The sequence below is a fragment of the Anastrepha obliqua genome, chromosome 2, assembly GCF_027943255.1.
Source record: "Anastrepha obliqua isolate idAnaObli1 chromosome 2, idAnaObli1_1.0, whole genome shotgun sequence".
Lineage (NCBI taxonomy): Eukaryota > Metazoa > Arthropoda > Insecta > Diptera > Tephritidae > Anastrepha > Anastrepha obliqua.
Window position 1 is genome coordinate 89,811,359 of NC_072893.1, and position 15,118 is coordinate 89,826,476.

General features: G+C 36.1%; 1 protein-coding gene across 1 annotated transcript in view; it reads right to left on the bottom strand.

Moving 5' to 3' along the window:
- LOC129238256 (uncharacterized) overlaps positions 1–14,031 on the bottom strand; it is a 48,525-nt gene extending 34,494 nt beyond the window's left edge. Inside the window, exons 1-10 of the mRNA XM_054873296.1 lie at positions 13,722–14,031; positions 13,116–13,615; positions 12,876–13,036; positions 12,628–12,755; positions 9,371–9,453; positions 9,106–9,308; positions 8,796–9,044; positions 8,542–8,733; positions 8,286–8,451; positions 810–950 (exon numbers count right to left, since the gene is read on the bottom strand). Of these exons, the coding sequence (XP_054729271.1) occupies positions 810–950; positions 8,286–8,451; positions 8,542–8,733; positions 8,796–9,044; positions 9,106–9,308; positions 9,371–9,453; positions 12,628–12,755; positions 12,876–13,036; positions 13,116–13,615; positions 13,722–14,029 (2,131 nt within the window). The 5' untranslated portion in view covers positions 14,030–14,031. The remainder of the gene's footprint in view (positions 1–809; positions 951–8,285; positions 8,452–8,541; positions 8,734–8,795; positions 9,045–9,105; positions 9,309–9,370; positions 9,454–12,627; positions 12,756–12,875; positions 13,037–13,115; positions 13,616–13,721) is intronic.
- Between the last annotated feature and the right edge of the window lie 1,087 nt (positions 14,032–15,118).

The window sequence follows — 15,118 nt, forward strand, 5'->3', positions numbered from 1 at the left end:
CCAAAATGAACAACACCGTCAAAGGTCAATTTTTCGGGAAGGCTGCGCCGTTTTTAAAATTTTTGAAATTAAAAAAAACATCATTTTTTATGTTACATAAAAAGCCAAAAAAATTAAATATCGTTTTTGATTTTTTTTTTATTGTAAAAAAAAAAATTCCTTAAAATACCCTAAATTTTCGAGCTCAAGACCACCGGGACCCCTTAAAATGTACTTCGTCATAGAATTTTCCAAATATTTAACTTCGCCCACCCAATGGGTAACTTTTGACGTCATTAGGTTCTTGTTTCACTATAATATAAGCTTTATATAATTAAATAAATCTTTTTGCTGTTTTTACTTCCTATTTTTTTATTTATTTTCTTCTAAAATCAACTAACAACGCCAATGCAACAATTTATTAATAACTAACACATTTACACACACTTCGCTTAAATAACGACTTACTTTTTAGTATTTGTATAATATTAATAATTTATTTAAATTTGTATTTGTTTGCTTTGTATACATAAGTAAGTGTATGTATGTTTGCTTACTAATAATATAAGCGATTATAACTATAATTAAATATTCACTATGTTGGCTAATTAAATATAAAAGAAGCTCGATGTTGATGTGTTTGTTGTTTTTATTGCTCTGATTATGTTAACTAAGCGTTGACGTTTGTTTTTATTTGCTTTCCTATAGGTATTTGATTTTGATAAATTGCCCTCGAATTGATTTAACACTCTTTGTGAGTACATACATACGTGTATATGTACGTATGATATGCTTCCCTACTGTTTTTTTATGATCCTTGGATTCCTAGCCCTTTATTGTTGACCAAGTGAACTCCTTTTTGTACATTCCATATACTAACCAATAGAGCAGATTAAAGAACACAAAAGACATGGGGAATGCAACGCGAGCAACTCGATCTATAAGTGAGACGCTGTTGACATAACGGGTGCCTGAAAATGATAGGGAAAGTATACATGTTAAGTATTTATTCGTTATACTGTTTTTGTAGGCGAATATAATAAAAATAGTAAAAACCATTCTAAGCAAAAAATTGTAACAAAAATTACTGAATATTTATTATCATTTTTGAAATCACGTTTATTAAAATCCCAAATGAAACTAGTAATATGTGGCTAGGAAAATTTTTTAGTGTAGTGTTCAAATGTGATAAGACGAAAAACTCAATAATTGAGAAACTTTCCATACAAAAATTCTACATAGATATAATGAAGACATTTGAAGCTTGAAAGCTTTCGAAATATGTGAGTGATTATATTCCCGTTACTAAAAGTCTGCGTTGAGTGCTGTCTCATTTTAATGGCTATCGAAATAAATTATCCAGAAGCGATAGTCAAACTGTCTACGCGACAAAACTGCAAACATTTTTTGAGGTCAGTGTAGAAAAAATTTGTTATTGATTGTTTTATTCAAAAAGAGTGCAAATAAACTGAAAAGAAAACAGAATATGTTTGTTCCAATTGAAAACTGTTTCTTAACAAAAAATCAAAATAGTGCAGTATGATCTGAAAATTACTGCTTACTGGCCAAAAGTAATTTTTTAAAGTTTTGATACATTTTGTTTCCCATCTCTAAATTAATTTTCCGGAAAAAGGTGTATACTCATTTTTTTAAAGCTTTTAAATTTACATTCCTATAAACAAATTTCACATACAGCATCCTCGTACTTCGAATTTTAATAATTCTTCGAGTAATTCTTCGCCCTTCAAAAGGAGAATAGAAATTAATAATTGTCTGTGTGATTAACAAAAATATATATATATATAGATCACCAGCTATGTTAAATAAAGGGTGATTTTTTAAGAGCTATAGGAAAGTTTTTCAAAAAAACACACGTAAAATTCAGAAAAATGCATGAAATTTTTATTTAAATCGATAGTACAGTCCATATAATTTAATGTTTGAAGATTATTTCATGCAAATGTTGACTGCGACTGCGCTTCAAATGGTCCAACCGCTTAGTCAAATTTTGGCATACTCTTTCCAATGTTGTGGCCGGTATCTCACATATAAATGCTTTAATGTTGTCTTCCAATGCGTTAATTGAAGCAGGCTTGTCTGAAGAGAAATGAGCTTTAACAAAAAATAATCTAAAGGCGTTATATCGCACGATCTGGGTGGCCAATTGACAGGTCCCAAACGTGAAATAAAATGTTCACCGAACTCGCCTCTCAACAAGTCCATTGTTACGCGTGCTGTGTGGCATGTGGCACCATCTTGCTGAAACCACATGTCATGCAAGTCAAGCCCTTGCCTTTTGGGCAAAAAAAAGTTGGATATCATTTCACGGTAGCGCTCACCATTCACAGTTACGTTACGATTCGCAGCATCTTTGAAGAAGTACGGTCCAATGATTCCTCCAGCCCATAAACCGCACCAAACTGTGACCTTTTCTGGATACATTGGTAGCTCTTGCAATTATTCTGGCTGATCTTCACTCCAAAATCGACAATTCTGCTTATTTACGTACCCATTGATCCAAAAATGAGCTTCGTCGCTGAACACAATTTTTCTATAAAAAAGTGGATCTTCGGCCAACTTAAACTTTCTTAACAGAACACGCATTTTATAATAAAATTCAATGATTTGCAAGCGTTGTTCGTTTGTAAGACGATTCATGGTTAAATTATAGACCAAACTGAGGATGTTTGACAGTGAAACATAACACGAAACGTGCGTCCGCTGTTTAAACCAACTGTTTAAAAAGATAATAGCTAAAAAATCACGCGTTAAAAACGAAAATGGACTCTAATTTAAGTTAGGGCTATAAAAAATTGCTTTGATTTGGTGTCTTCAAGCCGTGTGGCATTAAAAATGTTCAATTTAAAGTTTATGGGTTGAGAATCATATAGCTTTTCCTTGCACTTTTTGAGTAATGGGTTTTTTTAGAAAACTTCCAAGTGTGTTTTCTATGTTTGGCAAGAAGCCGCCAACAAGATGCAAAGAAGGCGTTTTTTGTACTTCTTCTTGCAAAATATTATTGATGATATTGCATACAAATACAAAGCGCCTATACAAAAAAAAGAGCAAATACATAGATGAAAAGTAGAGAAATATCACGACAGGGCGAATATTTTTTAAGGTTAAGTGCTAAATGAAGAATCAAAATCAATAATTATAAAACCTATTTGTTTTCTTTACAACATCGAAAATGGGTCGCAAACCTCTTACTTACATTAAAAAACCAGCGACTTTGACAACTCCTGCTACATATATATATAAATTTAGGGCAAAAGGGTTAAAAATATAGAATTTGAATTCTTAAAATCTGACAACAGATTCGAAATCAGTGACTCCAAGCTCCAAATTTGAAATCAACTTGTTTATTTGACGACTTTTGGCCAACAAATAGTAGTCGCCAGATCATAATGAATGGGGATGGGTTATATTATATATATCACACTCACTCTATTAAGTGGAATTGGAAAAACTATGTAACAATCGCAACTTTTTTATTCATTTTTCATTTTAAGAGCAAATTTGCTATTTCTTCAGATTACTTAGGCAGGTTTAAAATATCATCAAGAATTTTTTCTTTCTCGTGTTCGCAATTGTAATCTGGAATCAAAGGCAAAGCTTCCATCATCTGCTGCCCCCCATTGCATTGCAAAACGCTATAAATGCATTGGAGAAATGTGTTTCAAGACAGAATAAGATTATATAAAGAATTCTCTTACAAGTGTTCTGATATCAAATAGTTCGAATCTGATGGAATCCGGTGGACGAAAACTCATCATAGGTTGCCTTTACTGTTCATAGGTGGTACTATCTAATTTGCTCAGGTAGTTGCTTATTATGTCCCCTACATTCTGTCCATTACTGTAAATGCTACCAGTATTTAGCGGAAGAAGGAAGTGTTTTCTTATGTCTAATATATGTTTTGAGAAGACATTTTTAAGGGCTTTGCCAACTTCTGCAAACCGTCAAACTTTCTATGCTGACTTCTACTTTCACCGTATCTTTCATTTATGTATATAATTATATACATTTATGTATCGGTTGTTTTTTTAGCTTCATAGCAACTGTCGATATCGATGACTATGATTTGACAGCTGAGAACGACAAACTGACACCGTTTAACACCAGAACAACGCTTCCAAATTGTGGAAATTTATTTTGGAAAAAAAACAAAAAATTATCTGTGCGCGTGTTGAAGAAGACGCCGTAATATCGATTCGTCTTCAACTCTCCACTTTCTTCGACTATGTGGAAAATTTTAGGATCTTGGCTTACCTGCCTACAAAATACAGCTCGTGCAAGAATTCAAACCAAATGACCATCGTTTGCGTCACATTTTTGCTGTTTGGGTTCATATAGGTTTATTATTCAGATTTCTTGGAAAAAGTAGGACAACCGGACTGATCGAATGGAAAATGTAGCTAGTTGCCATGGCGGACTTATGCCGTACATCATATCCAAAAAATAAATGTCCTGAAATTATCTAGCAGATTATATTTATTTGTTTTGTTTGTTTATAATTCATTTTTAATTCTGTCTGTACTTATAATTTATAGAAGACCTTTTACAAAATTTGAATTCATTTATAAAGTGACATTCATTTAAGTATTAGGTTGGGAAATAAGTTTGTAGCGTTTTTACCGAAAATTATATATTCGCCGTTGTTGTAATCTTTTCCCATCTCTCGACCAATTTTTTCATGCCGTTACGCCAAAAATCGCCTGGTCTGGTGTCAAAAAAGTTGTTGAGCCAGTTTTTAAGCACCTCTTTGTTATCGAAGGTAACACCCTTCATATGGTTTCACAGGGAGCCGAAAAGATGGTTGTAGGTCGGTGAAACGTTCGGAGAATACGACGGATGCTGAAGGACCTCCCATTCGAGCCCTTGGAGTGCGGGTTTGACGACTTGTGCAACATGGGGACTGGCCTTGTCGTGAAGGAGTATAGTTTGTCCATATCGATCAGGTCTTTTCAATTGAATAACTTCATTTACGCGGTGTAGCTGGGCAATGTACAGCTCCTTGTTGATTGTGACATTCTTTTCGAGCATTCCCCTCGGTACCATGCTCTGCCAGTCCCAAAAAACACATATCATTATCTTCTTTGGATGAAGATCCGGCTTGACTAAAGGCTTTGGCGAATTTCCTTGAGCCACCCACTCCTTTCTTTGCTTCATACTGATGTATAAGCACCATTTATCTTCTCCCATGACGATTCGGTAGAAAAAGCGCTGTTTATGACAACGTGTTGCTCGATGGTGGGCGAGATGCTGAGAAGCAATTTAAGGGGGGAGCCTGGTTTATAAGGTCAAAAAAATCAATTTTTGTTTTTCGTTTTAAGCGATTCCTAATATATTTCAGAATATTCACACAAAGTTACAGAGCCTAATTCTCAATATTTCCGTAGATACAAAGCCAAAGGTATGCGAGCGTTAGATAGTTACGCTGTGACCGGACAGCTATAGTACAAACTTTATCTTCTTTTCTCGAGTTTTCATTTTTATGATTTCTTTGAATTGGCGTACATGAATGAAAAAAACTAATGAACCTTTTGAAATGAATCATAGCTTGTTCCCTTCAGTATTAAATTCACTTCTATTTGAACTAACAAAATAGATTAAAAAAAAATTTTCAAGATTTTTATACCAAGTTGAAGTGAATTTTTTTTTTATAGAAAGGCATTTTTTTTTAAAACCTCCAAAAAGTTGAAATTTAGGAATTTCTCTCAGTTTCCTTAGTTCATCTAGAATAAAAAATCATGATAATTAGAAATCCATTTCAATTTTTTGCTTTAGATAATAATTACGAGCAGTATTTTGTACGCCAGTTGGGAACTCCAGCGTTGCAGCGCTCTACTAATTTCTATGTTAAACATTTTTTTCAACTTATTTTAGCCAGTACAAACATTTTTTATACTTTTTAAATGTTCATTAAAAGATAGAAAAAACCTTTGCAGTGCTAAATTAATTTTTTCCTTAAAAAAAAAAAAAATCGCAAAGAGATGCAATTTTTAGACCTCAGAAACCAGGCTACCCCCTTAAACGTGACTTTCTTTGTATTTTTCGTTGAGCTCGTGAGGCACCCAACCTCCCAATTTGTGGGAAAATCGCATTAAATGAAGGTTATTGAGAATCGTTTTATGATCGCAGTTCATTTTTTCCGCTAATTCACGACTGCTTTGGCGACCATTCTCCTGCAAAAGTGATTTGAGATGTTCTTCATTGAGTTCAGAAGGCGTCAAAGTCGTCATTTTTGAACTTTGCGAACCATTTCCATGCTGTAGAATAACCTATGACACCTTCTCCTTAAGCGTCGCAAATGTCCCGGGCTGCTTCGGCAGCTTTTTGATCTCAATGAAAAGCAAAGAAGAGCAGGGTCGAAAATGATTTTTGCCTTTTGGGTATTCCAATCTTAAGCCTCAAAACTAATAAAAAAATTAAATAACTCAAAAATACAATTAAGATAGATTTCTAGAGCAGAAAGAGTTGTATCAAATGAATACTTACCCTTTGCTAAACAGCAAAGAAATCGTTGTAAAATAATAGAAAATATAAAAACGCTATGAAATTATTCCCCAACTCAATATTTATGGGATATTTCCTGTGAAATATCTTTTCTGGTAAAAAAATTTCAAATTTTATAAGCAGGTTTTAGATTTTCTGGACCGGTGATTTCCTTTTCAACCTTAAAAAGATACGTAATGGTGACATTAGAGTAGAGGTCAGTCCACTTGGGTATGATTGAAGACCAGTTTACAATAAAAAAAAAACATTCGAACAATATTTCTGTAATCATTTATCAATATTTGTATAATCGTTCTCAAGCTTTTAAAAAAATACCCCACATATAATGACCAATTCAAAATATGCGCACTTTACTTAATTCATTAATTACTTGGAAGAAATGTTCAGTACGATGGTTACCTTTTATGATGAGCTGAAAATTCTATATTTATCGACAAGGTTGGAACTTATTTTGCATAAACGTGCATATAACGTTTTCATTAAGAACTTTATTTCTTCTTTTGCTAGTGAGTTCCAAAAGATGGAATTAACTCATGAAAATTTTCGATTTACGATTTCTGGTATGACCCAAAAAGTACTTGTGTTGATTGGTTTAACAAAATGTTGGGGAAATTCAGCCGCGGTGGTTCAAAGCACTTATATGGCATCTTAACAGATGACAACTCCGGAATCTGTGCATATGAGCCGGAAACAAAACATCAGTGTCGAGCTTAGCCCAACAAAAGTTGTTCGCGTACAATCAACTCAATGCAAATGGTCGCTTTTTTTCGGAAAATCTGATCATGGCGCAACTGTACCATTTCTTTGTCAGAAGTTTTCAGGGAATTAAAGAAATCCAACTATAGAAGGCGAAACGTTATTCATCACGACAATGCGAGCTCTCACGTATCGAATTACATAAGAGAATTTTTGAGCACGCAAAAGATCAAGCACACTGGGTCATCTGCCCTACCTTATAATTTCTTTTTGTTTCCGAACATCAAAAATAAAATGCGAGGTCGATGTTTTTCAACTCTTGCAGAAACGCTTTGAAAAGTGGTTCAAGCTAATGGACGAGTGTATTCGCTTAAAATGATTTTCATTATTATTTTAATGTGTTTTCACTATTGGGCGCAAAATATGGTATTAAAGGCAAACCTCGAAGAACTAAAATACAAATGCACCAATACAACGCAGAGGGTACGGCGTTTTTACTTTCTGTAGCATGTTACAATTCTTAAATTGAATTATTCAAATTATGCATCCTTTAAAGAATTCAAAAAATATACTCTTTATTCAAATGAGTATCTACCCGAAATTAGGTCAATACTCGGATATGAAATTGGGTATCTGTGGGTAAGTACCCAGGTGTAAACCTGTCACTATTCAGGTTATTTGCCCATTAGGGTGTCCGTTATTTACCAATTTGATTATTTTTTTTGCGACGCCCTCTAAACTTTTAGTTTTCCGTCTAAGAAAAATTATCAGATCAAAATCAGCTCTTAATATTCAGAATAAACCTTGCCCCAAACACGATATATTTCCCATATAAATTACATGGGATTTTGCTACTTTTTGGAATAAACTTTTTTTTACAGCTATGAAAAACACTTATTCTGATGGCAATTTTAACTCTCTACAAAAAAGATCTCTTAAAATTTTTCGATAAATTGACTCCTTTAAAAGTTATTCGAAGTTAAAGTTGAACTGTGTGTAAATTTCAGATATTTTCACTCTTGCAGCAAAATAATCAAATTGGTAAATAACGGACACCCTATTGCCCATATATTCGCGTAACTCTTTAATACCTTTTGCCACAGCTGCATCGCGTTCGCGCTGTTTTCTAAATTTCTCGTCCCCAATAAAACAAAGCCACATCTGTCGTGCCTTGGAGATAACTGGTGGCTCGGTTTGCGTGGTACGCTCCATGGTAGAGGCATGCGAAGATGGTGCCGGATATATTTGTGCTGGGTCCTGATGAAAGTAAGGCAAGAAAACGCAGCATTAGAAGAAAATTGCTGAGCCATAAAAGAGTATTAAAATGCGAATAAATTAAAAACTCACATTATAAATGGGACATATCATCGTATTGCGCTTGCAAAAGTTGCCAGCCAAAGGATGTGGTAGTTCACAAACAGATTCATTGCTGCGTTTTATTGAGCAACTTTGTATATCTTCTTCTCCCTCTTCATCAGGCACACCATCGTCAATGTCTTCCCATTCGTCCTCACTTATGGGAATTTCACCACTGCCAACCTTAAAAGATAGCGGCATAAATACTATCAATTCCTCGCAAAACAATTTATTGACTAACACACCTTTGTAAAATAATGCACACCCGCAAACTCCAACAATGTTGCTATGCAATAAAGGAAACTCATCAACAGAAACCAATCCAGAGCTGTTGCGTATTTTACTTTCGGCAAATCGGTGCGCGAGTCCAAACTAATGGTGGATAGGGTGAGTACAGCAGTCACGCAAAGACCCACACGATCGCTAGTGGCTTCACGATGTATCCAGAAGGAGACCCACGACAAGACCACAATCAATATACAGGGTACATAAACCTGAGAATGTTTGAGAGGTTGACTGAAAGTTGTTCCACTTTTCTTTTATTTATTTACTCACCTGAATGAGAAAATAGCCAGTGTGTCGTTTCAAATTGAAGGCGACATGCAGCACGGAGAAATCTCCCTCGCGCCTTGTATAGGTGAAATTACGGTGTTTCATACTAATCAAATCGAATTGGTTCAATGTCATACCGGGCACAAATGACACCGCGTCAGCCTCGCCCTTCCATTCGTAGACTAGTTGGCGATTTGTATAACCATCTGTTTTGGGAAAAGGGAAATAGATTTAAATTTCGTTTGTGGATTTTTCTCATTTGACTTACAACTGCCGATTATTAGTGGACACGACTGTAAATCCATCGGGAAATTTTTTAGTTCCATTGGGCAGGTCGCTTTTATCGTGAGTCTGTGAAAAGAACAAAATTCGAAAAAAAAAATCTCTCAATATAAGCAAATTGATATTTTTAATTCAAACTGATGTATCTCTATGAGATTAAAATTGTTTTTTGGTCAAAATACGTAAGAGACTGTATTAGAAAGTTGTAAAGGGCTGGAGAAGTATTAGAGTTGGTTCGAGCTAGTTTTATTGTCATATCTATACTCATAGTTCTAAAAAAACGTGGACATTATGGAACGAATGCGATGTTCTTGTCATGCAATGGAAGAATCCAATTCAGAAGCACTTGTCTTTATTGTGAGAAGGTGTCCTCCTTTCTGGGTTTTTTGATGTTTTGTATGTTTAAGGCACACCTTATGTGGGTCCGCAAAATATTCTTTTGTCGGACGTAACCTGTAAACTCAGAAGATTTTTGTTTCAGCAAGAGACTCGACACTGTTTTGATAGTTTTGGTAACAGGCCATGTACGGGTCAAAGATAGATGAAAACGAGAGTTGGTATATAAGGATATAAGGAGTTGTTACTAAACTTCACGGTAGGCAAATGGCCAGCCGTGTTCAAACTCACATACCGAGGGGCAACCGTTTTTAGAAGAAACTTTTTCTATCATTTGGTGTTTCATGCACGATATTTCGATTCGCTTTTTTATTCTGAGTACTGTTAGATAATTTTAATGTCTGAAATTGTATACGGTTTTGCTAATTGCAGTTTTCACAGGCTCCCATTTTACATACGCATAGGTAAAGACACATACGTACATAACTCGCTCAAAAAATAATTTATGATATTTCCGTGAATCTTGGTACGCGCATTAGTCTTTGTTCAAGGTAAATCGGTTTTGAAAATGGGCAGAATCGGCCAATAATAACGCCTTGCAAATAACGGTAATTTTCATAAAAAAAACGATATATTATGTATAAATAGGTAGGTCAACGTCCACTTTGGGTTCAATGCATGTATCTCGATGACGTCTTATAAAACTCGCCCAAACTTGGTACAGGTATTTTTATCCACCTCATTTTAATTTGCCTTAATTATTACTGAGATCGGATATGACCATGCTCACTTTTTTATGTTAGGACTAAATTTCCGTCTGCTTACTTGATGCTAGAATAGTTTCTAATACTCTTTTGTGTTTGAGTTTTTTGATTCCAAAAATCAATAGCCAGCTCAAATAAAATTTTGGTAGAATGTGCGCGGGACTTATAAATTTCGACCCGGACGAGATTTAACCTTCTTTACGTGCTCATAGTGGATTTCAGTTATTTTTATTCGGTCCTCGAGAGAAGCGGAACACATTTCATTCACTTGCAGATTTTCTATTTGACATTTGCCAAAAGTGACGACGTGGAACTGTGATAGATGTCAAAACCAAATACTGCTAAAAAATAATATAAATTCAACTTCGACAAACTTCTTTTCTAAAAAAGTTGATTTCAGCTCAAAATGGCAAATGTTTCAAGTCATATGTCGCGTCACTCAAAGATATGCCGCTGAAGCATGGGTCTACTCTGTTTGAAGACGTAGATAACTCCAACTTTCTTCTTCTTCTTAATTGGCGCCATAACCGCTTACGCGATTTTGGCCGAGTTTAACAAAGCGCGCCAGTCGTTTCTTTCTCGGGCTAACCGGCGCCAGTTGGACACACCAAGTGAAGCCAAGTCCTTCTCCACCTGATCTTTCTAACGCAGAGGAGGCCTTCCTCTTCCTCTACTACCACCAGCTGATACCGCATCGAATACTTTCAGAGCCGTTTGTATCCATTCGGACAACATGACCCAGCCAGCATAGCCGCTGGATCTTTATTCGCTGCGCTATGTCTATGTCGTCGTAAAGCTCATACAGCTCATCGTTCCATCGCCTGCGATATTCGCCGCTGCCAACGTGCAAAGGTCCAAAAATCTCTCAAACACTCCAAGCGTCGCTTCATTGTATGTTGTCATCGTCCAAGCTTCTGCGCCATACGTTAGGACGGGCATGATGAGAGCCTTGTAGAGTGTTAGTTTTGTTCGTCGAGAGAGGACTTTACTGCTCAGTTGCCTACTTAGTCCAAAGTAGCAGTAAACACCAGCTAAAAAAATCGTGTGACTTTCGGAATGCTCGCTTTCTTATGCCGTATTGTTGGAAACGAATACGGAAAATGGGCACGTCTATACTCTTGCACTACTTCTAAATTATATACAAAGAATAATTTTCGAGTAGACTACCCATAATCTGACACTGAAAATATTGCGAAAAAACCGATTCTGGGCTGAATCACTTAATAAAATTGAAATGGAATTTAATTTAAGATGGGCTGATAGAATCCATACCCAAAGGTTTGAAAAGGAAACTAAGAACAACTTATAATGGTGAGTGATAATTAAATTCGAGATAGAATGTGGTAACGGTCCCAAAAAAGTGCAGGAAGAATATATAAACGTTTAGACTAGCATAGGAAAATCTTACTTCAATGACAAAAATGGTAGGTACAAAATATCCGTTATATTTAAAGCAAGATGCAATCTTTAAAAGCTTAATGGTATATATAATAATAATTGTACACCCTGCAATTTAAGTGACGAAGAAGACGTTGAACATTTTATTGGAGGATGCCCAATATTATCAAAATTCCTTGATATAGTGAATGTGTTGAATGGAAAAAGTGATGAGTCGCCAAAACAGCTAGTTTCTTACATAACTGGTGCTGTAAGTACAGAGAATTATTTTTAAATGAATTTACGTGATACGCTAAAAATATATCGCATATTGCAGCCAAGCACCTTTAAGACCATTGCCGTATATTCTTAATTTATTTGTTTAAAAATTCTATTTCTTAGTCTGTAAGCAAATATTGTGAACTTTAAAAATAAATAAAGGGATATGCTATTCAATTGCTAAAAAGAAAATCGAAGTTGAAAAACATTTTACAAAATCTACTTTGAATATTATTTCGACCGTAATTTCGCTTTAAAATTCCTATAACTACGGCAACACATCCATTCACTTTGGAAGTAAATTTTCAGGATTTTTAAACTTTATAGAGGTTCTGAATGCGAACAAATTGGCAATGCCCTGAATGCAGCTGATTTAGAAAGAAATAATGGCCTGATCTTTTTTGGCACTTAATTTATCTGTAGGTCAGCATTTAAAGCTTTTTACCCTTGGATAAAAATGTTACAGGTACATTGAATCAATACCTACCTCATGGAATATAAGATGCCACCATTTTGATCCAAGCGCAGCAATTTATTCGGCACAGTGATGGTGTGTATATGTGAGTGTTTCCCATTGAAAAAATACGTGTCCGGCCGCCAAATCTTATCCAGCATCTGACGTGAAAAAGTAATTTACTTAAATATGTCTGAATTATTTTTTTATTTTCTCTTAAAATATGTAGATTTGTTAGTAGTTTTCTTCTGTATTATACAAGTAAAAATTTTATACTCTACCTTAATGCTCAGAGAAAGACTTTGTATGGGACCCTGAAAGCTCAGCCGCTTATCGTGCCAATACTGTCTAAAATAGCAATCCATGGAGTAGTCCATATCCAATTCCGACACTGGCCCCATGCTGCGTATAAGAATGTTGGTCCGCACCACCGTTGGCACACCTTTCAAAATTATTTCACTTAACTTATATATTTGAAAAATTGTTTTGGTAAAGGATTTTAAGCGCCCAGCTCCACTCACCTTGTCCGTGTGTTGGCAGTTGTGACTGCTCATAGCTTTTAAGTAGATTTTCCAAAATAATGGATATGTTGCGACTCAACATGTCTGCCGAGGCCGTGCGCTTACGCATATTTGTTGCTGTTGTCACATTGGCGTCCACACTTGTCGCTGTGGTGGCTCTCGTTGTCGGCCATGCAGTGGTTATGCTTGTGTTTGTTGTTGTGGCTGGACTGTCGTCCGTTGTTAAATCTGACATCCGTTTGAAACGTGGCGGACCTCCAGTAGAGTGTAGATCCATCTCAGGCAGCGCGCGAAAGGATTCGTAAATACGTGCCACTTGCATTGCAGGTGTAATGGTGGGAAGTGGGTGTTGTTGCTGATGCTGAGAAAAGTTCAATTGGTGATGAAAACGTTTGGCTGGTGCCCCATTGCCGTTGGAAGTGGCGGCGGTGGTGGTGGGGGTTGCGCTGTCAGTTTGCGTGGACCCTTTTAAACTAAAAGCTACATCAGCTGGTAATTGACTAGAAAATATTGAAAGTAAAGCGTACATTTGGGCTTTCAACAACTTTCAGGTTTTATAAATACTCATTAAATTTTGATTTGCCATCGAAAAAAATTTAAATTTACCTCATCATTGGTGACACGGCAATGTCGATGCTGTTATTTGTGGCAAAGGAATGTTGCTCATATGTGGTGGCAGTTGTTGCAGTTGCTTCTGTGCCCACCTTCCCCAGACTTGTTCTAGTTGTTTTTGCTGCATTTAGATTTTCGTGCATTTCACTTGCATAAAGTGTTCTTTGCTGGTCATTGCTTCTGCTGAGTGTCATTAGCTTATCTTTAGTTGCGGTCTCATTTGTTGTTGTTGTCGCTATGGTGTGATTTCCAGTGGCAGTGGGCACACCATGGCAGTGTAATTTTAGTAGTCCAACAACCATTACCAAACTGAATTTGAAAAGCAAGAAAAAATCTTTAATAATGTAGCTTACAAAATCGTTCAGTAAGACTAAACTGATATTTATTAAGCGAAATTAGCACTAAAATATTGTATTACAAAAATCCACGAGCATTTTCTCCTTAAAACTAATTTGGAGACATAATTTGCGCTTTAGTAATTATAATGTCAAAGTAATATAAGCAATTCCATTCGAAAACCTGATGGTTCATACACCATTTCCAAATCGGAAACGTTTAATGCTCTACTCTAAACCCATTTTCCGGGTAGTAGAACTCTCTGAAGTAGAGAGTCGCAAGAATAATAACGGTAGCAACGGTGGAACCTCTAGGTACAGCTGGTATATTGCTAGTCGGATAATGACAAAAGAATCGATAAGGTTTTCCTTGTCGACCTTTGAGAACTTTAAGTTCCCTGGACCTGACGGAATATATCCAGCGATGCTTAAAAAAGGAGGAGACAAGCTGAAAGAGGCCCTGAAAAGAATCTTCACAACCTGTCTTGCACTTGGTTATATACTATCCCAATGGCGACGCGTAAGAGTAGTATTTATTCCGAACCAGGAAAAGACGACTATTCCTTCGCAAACAGTTTTAGACCAATCTAGAACGGAGAAACACATTCGAGTATTGCCGAGAAGTCCACTTAGTAGAAATCAACACGCTTACCAGAGTGGAAAATCATGTGAATCAACCTTACACGATCTTGTTAGGAAGATTGAAGCCGGGCTGGAAGCTGACGAATACATAATGGGCGTGTTCGTGGACATTGAGCGGGCTTTTGATAATGCCACTTTCGGCCCAATATCTTCTTCTGCTGAACGACACGGAGTTATTCAAACCATTGTAAAATGGATACACTCCATGCTCTCTGAGAGGCTGTTAACCGCTGGTGAGAACAGTGACGAACTAATCACCGTCAGGGCCAAGCAAGGATATCCCCAAGGGCGTGTTCTTTCTCCGCTACTGGGGTGCTTGGTCGTAGACTCTCTACTAGCTGAGATGCAAGAACTCGGTTTTCATGTCCAAGCATATGCGGATGATGCCTGTGCGCTAACATCGGATAAATCCTT